General features: G+C 44.7%; 1 protein-coding gene across 2 annotated transcripts in view; it reads left to right on the top strand.

Annotated features, from left to right (window-relative positions):
* Positions 1 to 21,093, top strand: part of rngtt (RNA guanylyltransferase and 5'-phosphatase) — a 348,813-nt gene that overhangs the window by 104,138 nt on the left and 223,582 nt on the right. For both annotated transcript variants that reach the window (XM_084314923.1, XM_084314924.1), the window contains exon 10: positions 6,424 to 6,495. In XM_084314923.1, coding sequence (XP_084171049.1) covers positions 6,424 to 6,495 — 72 coding nt within the window. The remainder of the gene's footprint in view (positions 1 to 6,423; positions 6,496 to 21,093) is intronic.

The following is a 21,093-nucleotide window of genomic DNA, read 5'->3' on the forward strand; positions in this document are numbered from 1 at the left end:
CATTACAAAAGGGGGAAAAAAAGATTTCCGATTACTGTCAACACAGAGTAATCGTTGAAAGTCGTTGTAACTTTAGTCGACACATTATCCCTAGTCCTAACTATATTCCTTCATCTGTCATCTCTGTCTCCTCCTTAATAAACTGCAGGATATTGGGAACTGGAAGGGGAAATGGGATAAAATAATCTGGACATTGAATTATCCATCTGATTCAGACAGTTTTATCTGCCATTTTGAGCTACTCTTAACACATTGGGTGTCACGCTGTTTTCGGGCCCCATCTATGCACTGCCACGCTTTAAAAGATAGGAGTCCGTCACCTTGTTTGTAGAGTTATAACTATGTTCTATATTACAGCTATGGATAATACTATGGTCATTTGACAGTGACTTTCTTCCGGTCAAGATGCAAAAAAGAGATTTTCCATGCATACATTCGCACGTTATACCGTGGTGAATATAAGTATGTTTTTAGATCGGTCTGGGGTAATTCCCGAAATGCTGAGGAATAGCCTTATGCGTGTATTATACTACCGTAATTCCTCTAATAGTAACCCCGGCTTGTATTTATTTCAACTGTAGCGGGTACCAGGCTTGTATTAGGAGGAGGCCTGTATAAGAGGGAGGCCTATATTTCAAATTTTCAAACGGATCATAATGAATAAATCAACATTTTGTGTCAGTTTGAATCCAGTAAAATGTACTGGGTTCATTTATTGAAACCAAGTACTGTATGAAATAGTAAACAGTGCAATTACAGGTGGTCACTGGTCATTTCAACGTTTTCAAAGTGAAATCAAGTAACTAGCTCAGTATGCAGCTCAGTATATTAGTAACCCGGCTTGTATTAGGAGGCCGGCTTATAATTGCTTAGCTCAAGAGCGCACCCGGCCATTAATAGAGACCCGGCTTGTATTTGAGACCCGGTTACTATTAGAGGAATTACGGTATAACCGTTGCCGTTTCTTGCCTGGACCCGCTATTATTCTCAAATCAAATCTATATCATAGGTATTATGTTTCATCATGAATGCATGAAAGGGGGGGGGGGGGGGGGGGGTCGTTTTTTAATGCTTTCATCGTCACCAACGGCATGTGTTGTGGACTAACGTTACACACACCCGTTCGGATCGAGGTGAAGACATGCTTGGATCAACGCAAGATTGATATCATATAGCCCTTACCTTGACTAGGATGTACCCCAAAAAGAATATTCCAATTATCTGATCGCGATTCCAAGTATTGATGTCCATCGTGTCGCCAACATAATCCACCACACATCATGCATCGGGAGCATTTGATTCTTCTCAATCCGACCGTTATAACGGCTCCCCTTGCCCCCCCAAAAGAAATAGCCGACCCGGAGACATTAGATCGAAGCACAGGCCAAGATACAAGGTTTCAATGGGTGCTCGATACCGCCGTCTAGCTGGATGCGGCCGGTATTGCACTTTGGCAATCTCAGACTCATTCCCTATGGTAACACCAGGCTCCCTGGATGGATAATGAATACAAATATCGGAAAAAAGGAAAAACTACCCAGAAACGTAAAAAGCCGTTTTTGGCACAGAAAGTGTTAAAGGAAAACGCCAACATTTTGGGAAATTATTTGCCATCTACCCTGGAGTTAGACAAGAAGATACATACCTTTTTTCTTCTCTGTGCATGCAGTAGGAGTAGGAAGACGTGCACCGTTAGCCTAGCTTAGCGTCAGTCACTGGAAGTAGGTTCCTCCATTAGCCTAGTTCCCAACGTCTTCCTACTCCTACTGCATGCACAGAGAAGAAAAAGGTATGCATCTTCTTGTCTAACTCCAGGGTAGATGGCAAATAAGCGAATTTCCCAAAATGTTGGAGTTTTCCTTTAATAATAAATTATAATAATAATACATCATACTAGGGCTGCTCGATATTGGCTTTTTTACCTATACCGATATTGTCCAACTCTTAATTTCCGATACCGATATCAACCGATACCGATATATGCAGGGTTCCCCCCCCCCCAAAAACGGAATAATTTCAGGTAATTAACATTACATATCTCTTGTCGTGGAATTAACACATTATGCATTCTTTTGACAATAAATAAAATCAGAATCTGTTCTTACTTGCTTGCCTGGGTAAATAAAGGTTAAATAAATGTAAAAAAATATATATATATATATATATTTTTTGAAAACCGATACCGATATTTTCCGATATCACATTTTAATGCCAATATCGGCCGATAATATCGGTAGGCCGATAATATCGGACATCCCTACATCATACTTATAATAGCACTTTTCTGGTTACCCAAAGACACTTTATATGGTGGGATTATATAAAAACAAATAAAAACAACAGTTAATAATGACAAAATGATTAAAATAGATATTTAAAATAGATTTCTGTCAACGAGGGAGAAAAACAGAGGGCAGTGTGACAGCTGTTTAGGTGGTCACCCTAAACTTGGTCCATATATGGGCATACATTTGTGTTGCGACATTGAGTTACCCCCCCCCCCCCTCCCCTCCAAACCTTTTTGTGCAGAATGGGCAACACCCCGGTCATTGGTGTGAGACAGTCTGGGAGATTATCGGTGGCAAACAGTCGGCCGAAGGTTTCTGGGCAACAGTGGGGTTGGTGTGTAGGGGCCCCTGTGTTCAGACAGCCTGGTCTTCCTTAAAATAATGTCAATAAAGTACTAATCCACCACAGGAAAAGGGTACATATTGTACGTTATGTTATAGCCATAAGTAATATTGATGTATTTACAAAATTGTACAATGTGTATGTATTTAAAATAAGTACATATGTAAGACATTTTTACTTTTAATGTTTTCAGAACACTTTTGAGTTCCCCTGCTGGGGGGGACCAGGGGCTGTTTTGAATCCTTGTTGTTTTTCTGGTTCATGTGTTGATGCTACTGGCTCTTTGTTCAGACAGCCTGTGGCTCTTGACTATAGACACACTTTAGAGTCCCGGCTTTACTCACAATCTGATCCATTGTCCCCCATGAATTGCCTTTGTAGTTTCTCTGAACTTTACACCATTTGTTGTGTAGATGGAACACTAGATTTAGCCACCTGGTGCATTATTGTGTATGTGTGTGTCTGTGTGTGTGTGTGTGCGCATGCAGTGGATCAGTTTCGAAAGTGCAGCATCCTAGCGCATAGAAAACTCTGCTATTGAGCTGGCGGTTCCCACTTTCTTTAACCCTTTCACTGCCACACTACCAAACGGTTAACACTTTCACTGCGACAATACAGAAGGTTAACCCCTTCACTGCCACACGACAAAGGGTTAACCCTTTCACTACCACACTACAGAAGGTTAACCATTTCGCTACCACACTACAGACGGTCATCTGAACGGTCATACCGCTGTTCCTGACGATATGATGTTATGATGTTATTTAAATGTCTGTCTGCTTGCCGCCCCTTCACTGCATGGTTGCATAACAGCGCTATGAAGATCAATCACGTGTCAACAGCGATGTGCACGGCTCCAATGTACCTGGTTCTGAACTAGAGAGTCTTGAATAATGAATGCAGGGTTTCTATTTTTGCCGCCTGACGACCGTCTTCAGTTCGTCCCGATTCCTCCGTGTCCTGCGCTGTGTGGTGCCGCAGGCCCCCCACCCCCCACGCGCTACGGCCCTTTGAGAGCACTTACCCCGGCTCACTCTCATCGCTTCCCTTTTGCACAACTCATTCCTGGGAGAATGGGGATGTTTTCGGCATGCTGTGATGTAGGGCTGCTTGATTATGGCAGAAATCATAATCGCAATTATTTTAATTAAACACCATTTTAGAACATCATATGACGCTGACACGTTACTAAAGACATTTCAAAATAACTGGAGAAACGCGCCGTGGCTCTGTCCTCCCTCTCAACACGAGGAACACGCCAACTTTATGGGAAATGTGCTTGCTGTCTTCTCCAGAGTCGGACAAGAATATGGATACCAATTCCTTTTCTGTGTGTACAGTAGAAGGCTATCCATCCGGCTGCAAGCTAGCCTAATTTATATATTCAATCAATCAATCAGATTTATTTATATAGCACATTTAACATGACCAGTGTCAACCAAAGTGCTGTACAGAGGGTAGATACACATATTGACAACAATCACACTCCGTTTTATGGGAGGGCACACAGGCAAACACATAGGAAAACAGGGCATGAGTCAGTGAACGGGAAAGGCTAGTAGGTAGAAGTGGGTTTTGAGCCTAGATTTGAAGGCATCTATCGAGGCGGCAAGCCTAATGGATGGAAGCGGATACCAACCAACTAGCCTAGTAGGCGTTGGCCAAAAACATCGCTCTGAGTTTTAAGCTAGGCTAGTGGTCCGTATTAAAGGGGACATGTCTTGCTATTCCTTTCACTATTTGGGCAACTTTACACAATTCCTGTGAGTCTATGGAACACATCTGTAAAGTTTTTTTTTTAAATGCACAGAGAGGAAATTGGTATCTATTTTCTTGCCTGACTCTGGAGAAGACGGTAAGCACACTTCCCATAATATTGGCGTGTTCCTTTAAAAATGCACAGTATTTATAAATTTTTTACTATGTATATATTAGTGTTGTCACGATACTGGAATTTCGACTTCGATACGATACCTTGAAAAGTATCAATACTTTCGATACTTTCAATACCAAAAAAAAAAAATTATACTAATTTTCTTTTTATTATAATTTTTTTTTTTTTTTTTTTTTTAACAAATTTTGCTTTTGTTGCTGGTTGATTCTCCTCAGCTTCTCTCTGGTACTATACGAGAAGATAAATACACTTTTAAAACCCTTTGTTTATCTTTAGATCAGAGAGAGAGAGAGAGAAAGAGAGAGTGGCTGCTGGAGATTTTAGGTCTACTGAGCGCACCTTCCTAGTTATGACGAGAGAGAGAGAGAGCGAGAGAGAGAGAGAGAGAGCGAGAGATTTATCCGGAGCTATGCTCGGAGCATTTATTAACGTTACGCGTGTACTGGTGTAGGATGGGCTCCGGCTCCGCTCGACCGAACGTTGGCAACGGGGTAGTTGTGTCGAGTTCATGCGTGTACTGGTGTAGTGGGCTCGGCTTGACGTTACTCCGTTTCCATGAAGTGATAGGTGGCCAGCTAGCTAGCATTAAGCTAACGGAGGAACGACAGCTAACGTTAGCTAATAATAGCGTTGTTTACAAACTGAAGACAGGGCTGCCTGCCCGGCTGTGAGGGGGAGGAGGAAGAGAGAGAGAGAAAGAGATTTCTTCGGAGCTATGCTCGGAGCATTTATTAACGTTACATAGCATAGCATAGCTCCGGAGAAATATCTCTCTCTCTCTCTCTCTCTTCCTCCTCCCCCTCACAGCCGTGCAGGCAGCCCTGTCTTCAGTTTGTAAACAACGCTATTATTAGCTAACGTTAGCTGTCGTTCCTCCGTTAGCTTAATGCTAGCTAGCTGGCCACCTATCACTTCATGGAAACGGAGTAACGTCAAGCCGAGCCCACTACACCAGTACACGCATGAACTCGACACAACTACCCCGTTTCCAACGAGGAGGCTGCAGCAGGCAGCAACTTGTGTCTGTTGCTCTGAGCGAGGAGGCGGAAGGGCAAGGCTCTGGCAGCGCGTCTGTCTGTCAACAACTTGCGGGAGCAGCCAGCTGGTACCGATACTGCAGAAAGTATCGGTACTTCGGGAAATGAGTATTGAAGCCGTTTTAAATATTCAGTATCGATATGTATCGATACTTCGATATTTTTGACAACACTAGTATATATACATTGCTGATGACTGAATAGTAAAAACCCATACCTTTGCATGGGTCCATGACTGTATATCTTCATATTCGGTAAACCTTCCAGCCCTACTCTCATGCATCTTTATATCTGCTTATCCATCAGGGTGTGTGCTCTCTCTCTATTTCTGTTCTCCCTCTCTCCTCATTCTCTCTTCATCTCTCTCTCTCTCTCTCTCTCTCTCTCTCTCTCTCCTCATTCTCTCTTTATCTCTGTCTCTCTCTCTCGCCTCTCTAGGTGTCACACTCATGACTAACTGTGTGTATGCTCTATCTGTCTGTCTCTCTCTAGGTGTCACACTCATGACTAACTGTATGCTCTCTCTCTATCTCCGTCTGTCTCTCTCTCTAGGTGTCACACTCATGACTAACTGTATGCTCTCTCTATCTCTGTCTGTCTCTCTCTCTCTAGGTGTTACACTCATGACTAACTGTGTGTATGCTTTATCTCTGTCTGTCTCTCTCTCTTTATCTTTCCATCTGTCTCTCTCTCTCTAGGTGTTACACTCATGACTAACTGTGTATGCTCTCTCTCTATCTCTCCATCTGTCTCTCTCTCTAGGTGTCACACACATGACTAACTGTGTGTATGTTCTCTCTCTATCTCCGTCTGTCTCTCTCTCTAGGTGTCACTAACTGCTCTGCCTCTTTGTTTCCACAGGAGATGATTGTGGACAAGGTGAACGGTCAACCAGTCCCACGCTACCTGATCTATGACATCGTCAAGTTCAATGTGAGTAAAGTCAAGTCAAGTCAAGAGATTTATTTGTCACGGCATACAAGTATACAATGAAATGCGGGTGGTCTTGCCCGCAACGATGTGCAAATAACATATAATAGAATCAACATTGTGCAATAAACAAGTAACATTGTGCAATAATCAAGTAACATGTTGGGGCATATCGGTATATGTACATACGTTATTTACAGAGCATGGAGGCCCTACTGGGTCCTTTGGTAGTGTCTTTCTGTACATGATAATTTATACAATCTCCGGTTATACTATACTATTTTTAAAGTGACCCTTCTTGGTGGCCCTAAGTGTGGGCGTGTACAGCGTGAGTGTGTGCCTGCTCATGTTAAAGTGGCTGCTAGTGTGTGAGCGTGTACAGTGAGTGTGTTGTGCGTGTGCTCATGTGTGCTTGTGTGTGGAGAGTTCAGTGTTCAGGGCTCTGATGGCCTGAGGGAAGAATCTGAGCCGAAGTCTCTCTGTCCTAGTAGCTGGTGTTCGCAGGCGTCTGCCTGACCTGAGCAGCATGAACAGGCTGTTGTTGGGGTGGTGTGGGTCTTTCATTATTCTGCAGGCTCTGGATTTGCACCTCTTGTTGTATAGAACCTGCAGGGGTGGTAGTGCAATGCCCGTGGTACGCTCGGCTGAGCGCACCACTCTCTGTAGGGCCTTCTTGTCCTGTGCCGTGCTGTTTCCATACCAGGCAGTGATGTTTCCAGTCAAGATGCTCTCTACAGCTCCGGAGTAGAAGGACTGGAGTATCTTCCCAGATACTCTGAACTTCCTTAACTGTCTCAGGTGGTAGAGGCGTTGCTTCGCCTTTTTTACGACTGAGTCTGTGTGTTGTCCATGTCAGATCCTCTGCGATGTGGACCCCCAGGTAGAGCTGCCGCGGTATTGATATTTTCCTTACCGCACGAATTTGCGCAATATTTCCTACCGCCGCGGTAATTACCGCACAGTGCGCACAAAAAAAAAAAAAGTTTGAATGCATTTTTTTTTTTTTTAGTAGTCTACTCTTATAGCCTGCCTCTAGTCTAATGGCGCTTTTCCACTGCATATTACCTACTCGACTCGACCCGCTTTAGGCACCTGGTACTTCGTTCCTTTTCCACTGCAGCCAGGTACTACTCCGTTTGGGGAATGGGGATGCAGGCGGGGCCGCCGCCGCTCGCTTGTGTACACTGAAAGCTCCGTGGGCATAGATGTCCGAGGGCTTGCAGCAAGCCAGAGTTTAACACAGTTTCAATCAATCAATCAATAACAACATTAACCAGACTCTCGTTGCGTCTATTCTGCCAAAGCTAACGTTACCTCTCATTGTGTATTCTACCAAGCAAACCCGGGTTTAACGTTACCTCTCGTGTATATCGGATAACAACAACAAACTTAACACATCAGCGATCTTGTTGTGACACTAAACTCTCCGCTCGGTGGTAAATTGGGTTGATGTCGGTTTTGTTTCATCAATAAATAAGGCAGAATACACAGTGAATCCATTCTTTTTTGTTTATTGCACTTGGTTCTGTCGCAAACAAATCCTGAATGAAATGCATCCTTAGCGAGGCAGTAAAGATGGCGGCGTTCTGTTTTCGTTCAGAGGCGTCGAGTAGGGGGTATCTGCAGAGCCGCAGAGCCAGGCTGGACCAATAGGGTCGCTTGGAACCGAGTAGGGTATATCTGCAGAGCCGCAAGCCGCAAGCCAACTTTATTATTATGATAAAAAACAGCGGTGACGCGGTATTCAGCCTAACTCTGCGGTGAGCGTGATGCAACAGCGATACCGCGGTAATGCGGTTATCGCGGCAGCTCTACCCCCAGGTACTTAAAGCTGCTCACCCTGTCCACGGTAGCCCTGTTAATCCTCAGTGGTGTGTGTGTCTCCTGCTGTCCTCTCCTATAATCCACGATCAGCTCCTTGGTTTTACCAATGTTCAGGAGCAGGCTGTTGTCCTGACACCAGCGTTCCAGTACCTCAACCTCCTCCCGGTAGGCCTTCTCGTCGTTGTCCGAGATCAGCCCCACCACCACTGTGTCGTCCGCAAACTTCACTATGGAGTTGGAGCTGAACTTGGCCACACAGTCATGTGTGTATAGTGAGTACAGCAGGGGGCTCAGAACACAGCCCTGGGGGGACCCGATGCTCAGGGTGATGGTGTTGGAGGTCTGACCCCCCACCCTGACCGCCTGGGGCCTTTCACTCAGAAAGTCCAGTATCCAGGCGCTCAGAGCGGAGCTCAGACCTAGCTCGATCAGCTTGTTCACCAGTCTGGTGTGGACTATGGTGTTGAACGCTGAGCTGTAGTCAATGAACAACAGTCTCACATAGCCCCCCTTCTGACGGTCCAGGTGAGAGAGGGTGCTGTGCAGTACTTGGGAGACCGCATCGTCAGTGGACCTGTCTGGCCTATATGCAAATTGCATAGGGTCCATATCACTGGGGAGGGAGGCACAAATGTGATCCTTGACCAGCCTCTCGAAACATTTCATGGCCACAGAGGTGAGTGCCACCGGTCTGTAGTCATTGATACCTGCTGGAGAGGGTTTCTTTGGTACCGGGATAATGGTCGATTTTTTTTTTTTTTTTTTTTGATTTATTTTTTTTATTATTAACACTATGATCGCCGGGGACGAGTTTACACGTCATTCCTAGCCATGCTCATTCTGCCGAAGACGGCGTAACTCGTCTTTGATGTCAATATTTCAAAAATCTGTCATCGAAATCATATTTCCTTTCCGGAGCCCTGAGATGTACTGGTGAGCTCCACTCAACTGTCTAACGGTTCGAGAGCGCCATCTGGTGGCCGATCGGCAGATCGGCCAAGAGGGAGGGGCGCGCCAAACAGGAAGTGCCCATCCATATGTGCTCCGGGCACTCGCGATCGGTAGCCGGACTCCATCTCAACACACTGGATGATCAATCGCTCGCCCTAACTCAATAAACAACGTTATTTGGACGTATATAGTATTATACAACCTGCAAATGGTTCATCAGGATCAACATCCCATAATCGAAAACGGTCTACTCCACGCTGATCGTCCAACGGCGCGAGGAACATACGGTAAGATTCAGCGTTATTTTCTAACTTATTCCATATAAACTGCTATGATGAACATATGACCCACTCTGGATGAATCATCTAACGCTGCCCACGGAATTATAAACGATCCCCCGCCCATCATCAGATCATACATGGATCATTCTAGAAGTACGTCCAGTTGAAATCTTTCATCTCGCGCCGATCGCTACCAAACTGTATTTCATCATCAATATAATGCATTTGGAGCTATAAATCACGTTCTGAAGAAAGCTGCAGAAAACGATAAAAACATACTTATACTTTAGACCATATTTTAGTATGAATATGTGAATGAAAAAGTTTAACGTTGCTACACCCTGAACAATACATATAGGACATTGAATGGGCCATAATAATGGCAATGTAGCAATAGAATTTAAAAAGTTATAGCCCTGCAAAGAAGGGGAACTTCTCCATAGACAAATAGAGCTGGCGAGCGATGGTAAATTATGAATTTAACCCATGGCGATCAAAGTGTTAATTACATGAAACAAGACAACACATTAACCACAATCACAATACACAGAACTTCACAGGAAAATAACAACAATAATAATACAGAAATAACAATTTATAAATTATAAAGACAAAAAGAAAATAGAGTTCAACCTTTTTAAATTTTAAATTTCAAAATTTCAAGGTTTCAAGGGGGGCTATCTAATAAATGACCAAATAGTGAAGAAATAGCTAAATAGCTGCCCCCCAATAAAATCCCCAGTTAAATTCAAGACATAACAAAAGACAAGACAGACAAGACATTTCCTCCTCCCCCTCCCATGAGACCGCCGGACTCCCCCGAACAAGCACCCCAACCCCGCTCAGCCGCACACGGCGGTCCTGACCTTCTCAGCTGCTGCGAACCACAGGTCAATCCCAGCCTGCCCTACCCCAATCACCCGCGCCGTGGATATCTCAAGATAAATCACATCCAACATTGTTAGGGACCAGTTAATCACTGTGAGCTTCTCAGGCTCCTTCCACCTCAATGCTATTAGCTTCTTCACTGCTGTAACGCCCGCTAGGACAACCCTTTTCAGTTGTACGGACGCGGGTAGTGTTGTTATATCGTTCAGGAGTAGCGTAACAGCTGTCAATGGGATAGTTAAGCCACACAGATCTGAAAGTTTGTCCGTTATTGACCTCCAGAAGCGGGCCACTGGTGGGCAATCCCAATACATATGCATATAAGTGCCAGTGGCCTTTTGAGAGCACAAAGTGCAGAGAGAGTCGGTTATCAGTCCCATAGCAAATAACTTCCTAGGTGTAAGATAGGTCCTATGAATATAATTAAAATTAATTTGCTGGTGATTGGGGTTGCGGGAAGACAATGCCACATTTGCCCAAACATCATCCCAGTCAAACTCGGGGTCCAACTCCGGGATATCCACACGCCAGATTGTATCCAATGATACATTTTTATACGTGGATTGAATTAAGAGCGTATAAAAGTCTGAGACAAACCCTCTGGAGGTCGACCTGTCCACTATGAGCCTGAGGAAGTGGTGTGGGTGCAAAGCTTGAGCCCACGGCACGCCATGCGCCCTCAGCGCTGACCTTAGTTGAAGGTAAAGAAAGAAGGACTCGCCGGGAAAGATCATAAAATTCTCTTAAGTCCTGAAATGCACGGAGGCCGTTCTTATCATAAATATCCTCCAGAGTATGAACTCCCCTCCTCTGCCATTGAGGAATATTAACCGGCTTGTGCCCAACAAGTAATTGCTGGTTATTAAAAATTGGAGAGTCCAGGTGCCATGGGCATTTAACCCCACACGACTTCTGTACATTACGCCACGTTTGGATCACGTGAGTTATGATCGGTCCATACCTCAGCCGGCATTTCGAAATAGAGACAGTGGAGTACACCACATCCTGCAATCTTAGCGGTGATACCGCCGCCGCTTCTAAGGAGCGCCAAGATACAGCATCTACAGGGTCTAGCCAGCACATCAGAGGTCTCAGTGAAAAGGACCAGAAATAAAGCTTAAAATCAGGGATTGCGAGGCCCCCATCTTGTTTCCTACGTTGAGTAGTAGCTCTTTTGATTCTCGGGCGTTTGTTATTCCAGATAAACTTAGATACCATCGATTGTACCTTGCGCCAGTGGTCTATTGGAGGGGGCAGGGGGAGCATTGAGCTAACAAAATTTATCCTAGGCAGGACGTTCATTTTGATTATGGAAGCTCGGGCTTGTAAGGAGTTAGGAAGGGACGACCATCTGTCTAGATCCTGTCGTATTTTATCATAAGTACCCGTGAAGTTGTACTTAGTAGTTTGACTCAGCGTGGGGAATATCTCTATACTTAAGTATTTAAAATGTTCCACTATGGGGATATCAGCTGGTAGTCGCACCGCCTTGGCCAGCTCATTAAGAGGTAGGCAGGCTGATTTGTTCCAGTTAATCTTAAAGCCTGACAATTTACCAAAGTCGTAGATTATTCCCAATAATTTTGTGGCCGACCGGGAAGGGTCATCCATAAAAATCAGTAGGTCATCCGCATAGAGAGCAATTTTGTGTGGTGTATTATTGATCATTATGGGGATGATGTCCTCCGATTGCCTAATAAATTGGGCCAATGGTTCGAGGGAAAGCGCGAATAGTCCTGGGCTCAGAGGACAACCCTGTCTAGAAGATCTGGAGACTGGGAAAAGTGTGGAACAGTATCATTGCCGACGGCGAGGCATACAGGACTTTAATCATATGAATAAAATTCTTTCCAAGACCCATGACCTCAAGTACCTTCCACAGGTATGACCATTCTAGTCTGTCAAACGCCTTCATGGCATCCAAAGACAGAACAGTGGACGGAGCTGTATTGTCTTTACTGTTATCGACTACATGCAACAGCCTCCTAAGATTATCTGCAGCCAGGCGCCCCGGGATAAAACCAGTTTGATCGCAGTGTACCAATACCGTCATAAATCTCTGCAGGCGGCGGACCAGCACCTTGGCAAACACTTTTAAATCGGCCCCGAGAAGACTCAAGGGCCTATAGCTACCACAATCATTGGGATCTTTGTCCTTCTTGAGAAGTAAAGAAATCAACGCCATGTTGACATCTCTTGAGAACTCCCCTTGTTCGATAGCGTAGTTGATCATATCGAGCATCAATGGACCCAGTTGGTCCCAGAAAGCTAAATACACCTCGGGTGGAATACCATCCCAGCCTGGTGCCTTACCCCTCTGCATTTCAGCAATCGTCTCCCTTAGTTCCATAAGAGTGATCGGTTTCCCCAGTTCCTTAGCCTCTTCCTCAGAAATGTGGGGTATCTCAAGCCCGCCAATGAACGATTCAAGTTTAGAGTCGTCGAGATTAACCTCTGAGCTATATAACTGTGAGTAAAACTCTTTAAAAGTGTCGTTGATCTTTTTCAAATCAGTAGTGATTGTACCCTGTCGCGTCTTGATCGAGGGGATATCCGAGAAATGATCATTCGGGCGTATTTTCATTGCCAATAGATGGCTAGGCCTGGAGCCGTGAAAGTAGTAATTTTGCCTTGTCCTATGTATCAAGAACTCAGACTGTTGTTTAAGTATGGAGTTTATTTCCTTCTTGACTATCTTACGTTGTGTGTTTAGTCATTCACTATAGTTAGTTTGCAAAGATGCGTATAGGTCCGCATATAATGTTTCCAGTCCTTCTAGTTTTTTTGACCGGGATTTACCCAAATTGGAGGCGAAAAGTGTGACATGACCCCTGATAAATCCTTTCAATGCGTTCCATAGGACCCTGGGGTCATCGACCGTGCCAACATTGATCTGCAAGAATTCAGCTAGTTTACTCCTGAACTCAGAACAGAAATCATCGTTCTTTAATAAGGTTGAGTTAAAACGCCACCTGGGAGCTCTCGTGGAGAGCCTGCCAAAGGTTCCCACAAGGAAAATCCCCTTGTGGTCCGAGAGAGCCAGGGGAACCAATGAGACGTCGAAACTATCAAACATATTAGGGGATGCGAATGTCTATTCGAGAGAAGGTTTTGTGTCTGGCAGACAGGTGAGAGTAATCCTTGAGGGTGGGATTGGATAAGCGCCATAGGTCTGCGAGCCCCGTGTCCTGGGCCCACATCCTGAGGGCCTTAGAGGACCGTTTTTGGTCGCTTGTTTCAGAGGACCCGGACCTATCCATCTCCGCATCCCAGCACGCATTAAAATCGCCACCCACAATGAGAGCGTATCCAGTAAGTTCCAACATATTCTTTGTGATTGTATTATAGAACGCTGAATCAAATGTGTTAGGAGCATACAATGCTATTATTGCCATCTTCCTATGAGAGAACTCAACTTTTGTTATAGTAATCCTTCCCTCCGTGTCCGACCACACATCCAGGACTTTGATATCAAGGTTACGTCTTGTAACTATGACGACTCCTTTCGTCTTATCATCGGCTGAGGATGAGGAGATAACGTTATATTGTCGATTTGCTAGCCTTGACACATCACCCACCAATAAATGCGTCTCACTAAGGAGAGCAATGTCAATATTTCTTCTCTTCAATAACCAAAGGACACTGGCACGCTTGTGTGGGGCGTTAAGACCCACCGCGTTCCAAATAAAAATATTCAATTTAGCCATGGTCGAGTTTGTCTAAATGCGTAGAGAACATACCAGTGCAGCCAGGCTGAGTACAGAGGCGCTGATCCAGGCGGGCCCAGACGGTCAATCCCAGGAGTTCAGAGGAGGAACAATTACACACATATAAGACAACAGTACATAAAACACAGAAAAATACCACCCCAGTTACAACCCCCCCTCCTTCTACTCTAAACCCTAACCCACCCGTCCTATTATAAACCCTCCTATACCCACTCTCCAATCCCCTCCCTATGCCCCATCCACTAAGGATGGTCATCTTCCTATCATTTCCCACTGGAGTCATGGATCCAATAAGACGCTCTCCACTCCGACCCCCTTCTAGATAAACCCCTGATTAAACCCCCACTAGTCCAATAAACACAAATAAAAACAAAAATTCAATTCAATAAAGATATCGGTCGAAAACCACCGTGAGCCTTGGCCCTAACATGAGACAACTATAATGGAAAAAATAGCCATTATTATATAATAACTAGAGGTGGGCATAGATTAATTTTTTTAATCTAGATTAATCTATCTGCAATCCTGGATTTAATCTAGATTAATCTAGATTAAAATGGCTAAAAAAAAAAAAAAAAACTGCCGAAGGCATTCAAAATATGTGTGTTCTACCCAAATAATGACCAGAAGTAAGTCCTTACTTTTTCTTTCCTCCTTATGTTTCTCAGGCCAGGTGGCCCATTACACCATGAGCCCATCTCCTGTTTCCAAAATGCATTACAGACTGTTTGAAAAAGCTGTTTTGCTATGATAATTGGTAATGAAATATCAAAATAATGTTCAATAAGATGTACTTGTGTTTAATAAGTTGTTTTATTCAGAAGTTAACACAAATACATAATATTACCAGTACAGTACAGTATCTAGCACACTCTCAGGAGCTAAACAGAAAGAATCATTTCAAACTTGAACTATGTGACATGGCTTGAATCAACTGCTCCAGTGGAGTTGCTCAGTGGCCAATGGTGTCAACTGTGGTTGTACTGGGCAGCTCCCAGGTGTGAATGGAAAAGAACATCTGTGCTCAGCGAACCTACCCTGGGTAAATAAAGGTAGAAAAAAAAATGTTAAATTTTTTTTTTTTTTTTTTTTTTTTAGATTAATGCGTTAATTATATTATCGCGCGATACTAGTATAGCGTTAACGCAGCACGTTAACGCCGTTAACGGCCCAGCTCTAATAATAACTCAACATCAACCCTGTAACCATCTACTTCCGAGTCTGCGTATTAATGTCGCAATGTTATAGCATAAATGGATAAAGGACAATTCAAAACAAAATTAAATTAAAGCATACCAGCAGATAGTCTAAGGCAGGATCGGATCACAGGTAAATTGCGCAAACAGATGTCATTTAAACATCGACAATAAGAAGAAAGGGGGGAAAAAAGGGGGTTATGGTCAAAGTGCACACATGTAACAGCCCCTCTGATCAGGCACAACGGCTGGAATGACATAACCTGTAAGAATAGAATTAAACACCTTCATTAACCCGGGGATAGTAATAAGCTATACCTGACACAACCTGTTATCATATATCGTATATATATATATTCAACCGATCTTCTCCTACTGGAGCCCAAAGCTCAAAACAGCCTGGATATAAAAATAAAAGCATACAAGAAGTTAGTTAAGGACCCGATCACCGTTGAATTGTGCAAACCGATGTTAAACAGCAACAACAACCTAAATACGTAAACATTAACGGGTCTCGAATGCCTCGGCGCAGGCGATAGACGCAGCCCGCTAGCTAGCCCGAGGCTAGCACGTAAGCAAGTTATGAATCCGGATAGCACGTTAGAATCTGTTATGTACATTGTTCAGCTAGCTCGCTAGCTTTCATAGAGGCGATACACAAGTACGACCATGAGGTCAGCATTAGCAAGTAACAGAAGTCATTGGGAAGCCCCGCTAGTTTGGATGGGCAGTGGACAGTTAGCATGTCTGGGCATGACGGCAAGCATTTGTGAGTAGTCGGCCCTATCAATGTATTCAGGCCCACATCGCCAAGTCACTCACCCGACATAGATATCAAACTACAGTCTCAGCTATCCCCTCGAGATATTCCTTCGCTTTAGCCAACGACCAAAATGAACGCCGATCATCGTCCTTACCCAGCACAGATAATTTCGCGGGAGCGAATAGCGTAGGCCTCAGGCCTAGTTTCCATAGCCTGGACATGACCACTTTGTATTCACCTCTCTGTGCTTGAACCTCCGGTGTAAAGTCTTCGAAAATGGCCACTTTGTGATCGCCAAGCCTTAGTTTACCCCTTCTGGCACGGGCCGACCGCATGATGAGTTCCCTCTGCTGAAGCCTGTTATGCTTGACAATGATGGGCCTCGGCTCTTTGTTCACTCCAGGACTGGTCCTGCCCGCTCTGTAGGCCGACTCACATACGGGAGGGGTGGGGAGGACATCTTTCCCCAGTATTTCCTGCAGCAATTCCGGCATGGTCTCAGAGAGACGGCCTCCCTCGTTGCCCTCCGGTACTCCAACAATCCTGACGTTGTAGCGTCTCTCCCGGGACTGCATTTCCACAATTACCGACTGTAGTTTGGCAACTTCAGCCTGCCTAGCCAGCAGGGAGGTCTCCAGACCCGCCATCCTCTCGCCTTGTAATGAGACCTCTGTCGTTAGCGTGGCTAGTTCGTTAGCATTAGCCGAGGAGACAACGTGCAGCGACTCCATCTTGTCTTTCAACGGGTCGACCGCCAACCTAATTTCCTCTGATATCTCTCGATGAAGGTTATCACAAAATTCCGCCAGCACTTTTCTTTGTGTTTCAGCGAAGCGTGTCTCAAAGTCTGCATGGAGCTTGGTCATGACCGAGAGCACAGCTTCGCTTATCTCACCGATACCGGGCGACGACACGGTCAGCCCCGGTGGCAGTTTGCTGGCTGGGGCGCTCATGGATCTGGTCTCGACCACCAACATCGCAGAAAGTTGAAAAAAGTCGACTACAGTAGTTGAAACTCGACGAGTCAACAAGCAGACATCCGCGGGGGGGGGGGCACCCGCCCCCCCGCGGATGCCCCCCCCCCCTCCACAACAGCCGGCGCACCAGTGACGTCACTAGCCGTTGAGCTAGCAGCGCCACTGTTTGCACCAAACCGCGCTCCCCATTGAGGGGACGCTGACTTTGTAGTCGGTTATCGTCCTCAGTCCCTGCCATAAGCCTCTTGTGTCATTCTGTGCCATTTGTGCCTCCATCTTGTCGGCATACGTCCTCTTAGCAAGTTTAACAGCCTTGCGCAGAGTGTAGACTGTTGTCTTGTACTCTTCCATGTTTCCTGACTCTGCCAAGGTTATAAGCAGTGGTGCGAGAGTTCAGAGCTGCTCTGATAGTTAGGGCTGTCTTAAATACTTCGAAGCTTCGAAGCTTCGTTCGATGGCACAAGCTTCGAACATTAAAAAAAAATCGAAGTTTAAAAAAAAAATAAAAAAAAAATATTATTTGTTTTTTTCAAAAAAAAAATTCTATTTTTTTTTTTACTTCGATTTGTGTGTGTGTGTGAACTACCCATCCCAGTTAGGACAGCCGAATCCCGTCCAATCTTTCGCCGTCGACTAAAGACTCACTTCTTCAACCATTATCTGAAATGATAAATAAAAAAAAAATAAAAAATCTAACCGTGACTAACCTTACTGTCATGCACTTGTCCTAATAAACTAACCTACACTGTAACACGCAACACTTTGATGAACATTGTTACTCAGCTGATAGAGTTGTACCCTTCTTGCTGTCTTGTCGTACAGAACTTGTAAGTCGCTTTGGATAAAAGCGTCAGCTAAATGACTAAATGTAAGTGTGTGTGTGTGTGTGTGTGTGTGCGCGCGCCTTGTAGAATTCCACACATAAGAAAGAAAGATACTGGGATGAATAAACAAAATAGGAAATAAAATGTAGAAATGCATGCAATACATAAATAAATATGAATCTCCATATATGAAATATAACATTTAGATAAGGTGCTACTGAGATGTTTTGGTGAGTTCTTTGTTTTTTTGTGGAAGTTGCCCTTCTTAAAAATGCATGAACATTCACTGATAATTGGTCTGTAGTGGAGTCTACAAGGTCTACATTGCCGGACCATGTAGAATCCGGACCTTGTAGACTGACATAATTCTGTGCATAGTTTAGTCTACACAGGCCATATTTCAAATAATCAAAATCTTACTTCATTCATCTTAAACATTCTTGATTTGGGGGATTGGTAGTTCCCATGAAATCTGAAGTTGTTCAAACGACAACAGCGATCCACCTTGAATTAAATCACACAGCCGAGTGAAACCTTGTTGGATGCGTCACAGTCACGAAAGGGGCTACTTAATTAATTAATCCAACCCACTTTATTTATAGAGCACATTTAAAAACAACAAAGTTTACGAAAGTGCTGTACAAGTCCCACAACATAAGATAAAAACAAAAAAAAGAATATTAAAAAAAAATATAAATTTTTTATTATTATTTTTTTCTCTCGAAGCTTCGAATTAAAATCGAAGCTCGGCCCCGAAGCTTCGATTGCCAAAAAAAGCTTCGAAGGTCAGCCCTACTGATAGTACTGTCCACCCATGGTTTCTGGTTCGGGAACACCCTCGCCTTCTTTGTGGGGACAATACTATCAGCCAGTGTTGTTATGAAGGACACCACAGTGTCTGTGAACTCGCTGACGTCACTGGTGCTTCTCTCGAACATTCCCCAGTCGACGTCATCGAGTGCGTCCTGAACAGTGCATGTGAGCGGATCGGAGCGCGAGCGGCGCGGGGCGCGGAGCGGCCGGTTTTGACGTGAGCGAGGAGTGGGTTTTAAAATGAGTCGGCGCGACGTCCGGAGCGAGAGTTCTCCTCCGCTCCAATCCACTCCAGGCCGCTCACAGTGGTTTAACACTGATGTAATATATACATGCAGTACAATGCCAAAGCAACAGATGGCGATGTACAAACATGAAGGCCATTTTCAACCAATGAGAAGGGTGAACCTGTGATAGGCTGTTCGTTCAGGCTTTGTCACTGTAGAGACGCCCACACTCACTCTAGTTAGAAAAAGTATATCGACGCCATTGTTGTTGACGTTAGCTTACATGCTAACGTTAATGGCAGCGACCATAGCATTGTGGCTCGGCTAGCCTATCATCGCTTAATAGAGATAGTGAATGGATAAACAACGTTATTTAACATTGCAGAATGGCTACAATTACAATGCGGCTCAATACAAACAATTGTTAAGGGGCCCAGGGGGTGTAGACTGTTGTAGTTTGAGCTCATTTACACCATGCTCCAAAAAAAGAAGAAAAAAAACTGCCGAGCGATCTGGCGCGGGGAGCGGGGAGCGCTCGATTCAAGGTGAGCGGGGAGCGAGCGGAGAGCGACTTGGGGGCGGGGTCAACATGAGTGATTAGCGGAGCGGACCAAGCTTTAAAGAGCGAAGAGCGGATTTCTCGGCCGCGCCGATCCGCTCACGTGGTCTGGTCCTGAAGCGTGGCCTCTGATTGGTCGGTCCATCTTTTTACCTCACGTGACACTACGGCGTCACGTGATCTTTGTTTGTAAGCAGGGACCAACAAGATGGCGGGATAATCCGACGTGTTCGTCGCTCCCGCTAATGGTGGAGCCGGTACAGCCTTGTATCCGGCTCTGAACGGGGTGTAACAGTGGTCGAGTGTATTTCCTCCCCTTGTGGAGCAGACGATGTGTTGAAAGAAAGACGGCATTACTTTTTTCAAATTCGCCTGATTGAAATCCCCGGCTACAATCATCGCCACGTCTGGATGCTTGATCTGGTGTGTGTTTAGATGGTCGTGTAGTTCCGCTAGCGCCCTGCCGACGTTCGCTTGGGGAGGAATGTATACTGCAGTCATGATTACTGCAGTGAACTCGCGTGGAAGATGGAAGGGGCGACATTGGATCGAGAGGTGTTCCATGTCGGGGGAGCATGAACGGGAGAGTATCTGCACCTCCCCGGGGCTAGTCCAGCCGTTGTTGGTCATAAGGCAGAGACCCCCGCCGATGCTCTTCCCGGAGGCCTCTGTACGGTCCGCTCTGAAGATGGTGAAGGAGTTGGAGGGAGAGATGCTGTGATCCGGAGTCACTGGTTTCAGCCAGGTCTCCGTGAAACACAGGATATTGCAGTCCTCAAGTCAAGAAACCTGTCGCCTCTGATTTGACTTCTCACGTCAGTAGAGCAGCGATAATGTACAGTGAACAGGTTGTTACTACAAAATAAGCCCAAACAGGGTGATTCATTAGATCAGGATGACTTTTTGACTGGCTTGCTGTACGTTATCCCATTTATTACACGGCTACTTACCAAAGTCATTAATCATTTCACATAAAATATTGATTTAAAATATTAATATTATAAGCTTCACCAAAAATATTTGTATTGCAGAACGAAGCCAGCAGAACCGATGTTTGTCTGCAGTAAATAAGCGGAGTAAGCAAGTTAATTTGATTAGCAAACAACAAAGTTGACTGAATTTCTTAACTGCGGAGGGATAACATTAGATGTGAAATAGAGGAAATAAAAATCCTGATATTCTGAAGGACTTTTATATAATATGTCACATGTTCAATAATGCAATTGGTGTTCATCATACTGGACATGATCCAATAGAATTTTATACACGTGAGTCTCGGCCGAGAAAGTGCCGATCGACTTGGGACTGGTCTCCCCGTATTCAGGAGACTCAGGCGTATAAAAGTCTATTGGATCATGTCTCCAGCACCCCCACAGCCGTAGCTACAACCACTTAATGTCGAGACTTTAAAAATGACCACTCGGGCATAGTGGCCACATAACATTTATTTGAAATGCTTAGGCTGAATGGGGAAGCATCAGTAATACAGCACAGCTGCTGATACTGAACTTGTCAGTCATTTTCACAAACTCACAGTGCAGACATTTGATTTGATTTGAAACCTTTATTT

The sequence above is a fragment of the Notolepis coatsorum genome (genome assembly GCF_963971535.1).
Source record: "Notolepis coatsorum genome assembly, chromosome: 5".
NCBI classification, from domain to species: Eukaryota; Metazoa; Chordata; class Actinopteri; order Aulopiformes; family Paralepididae; genus Notolepis; species Notolepis coatsorum.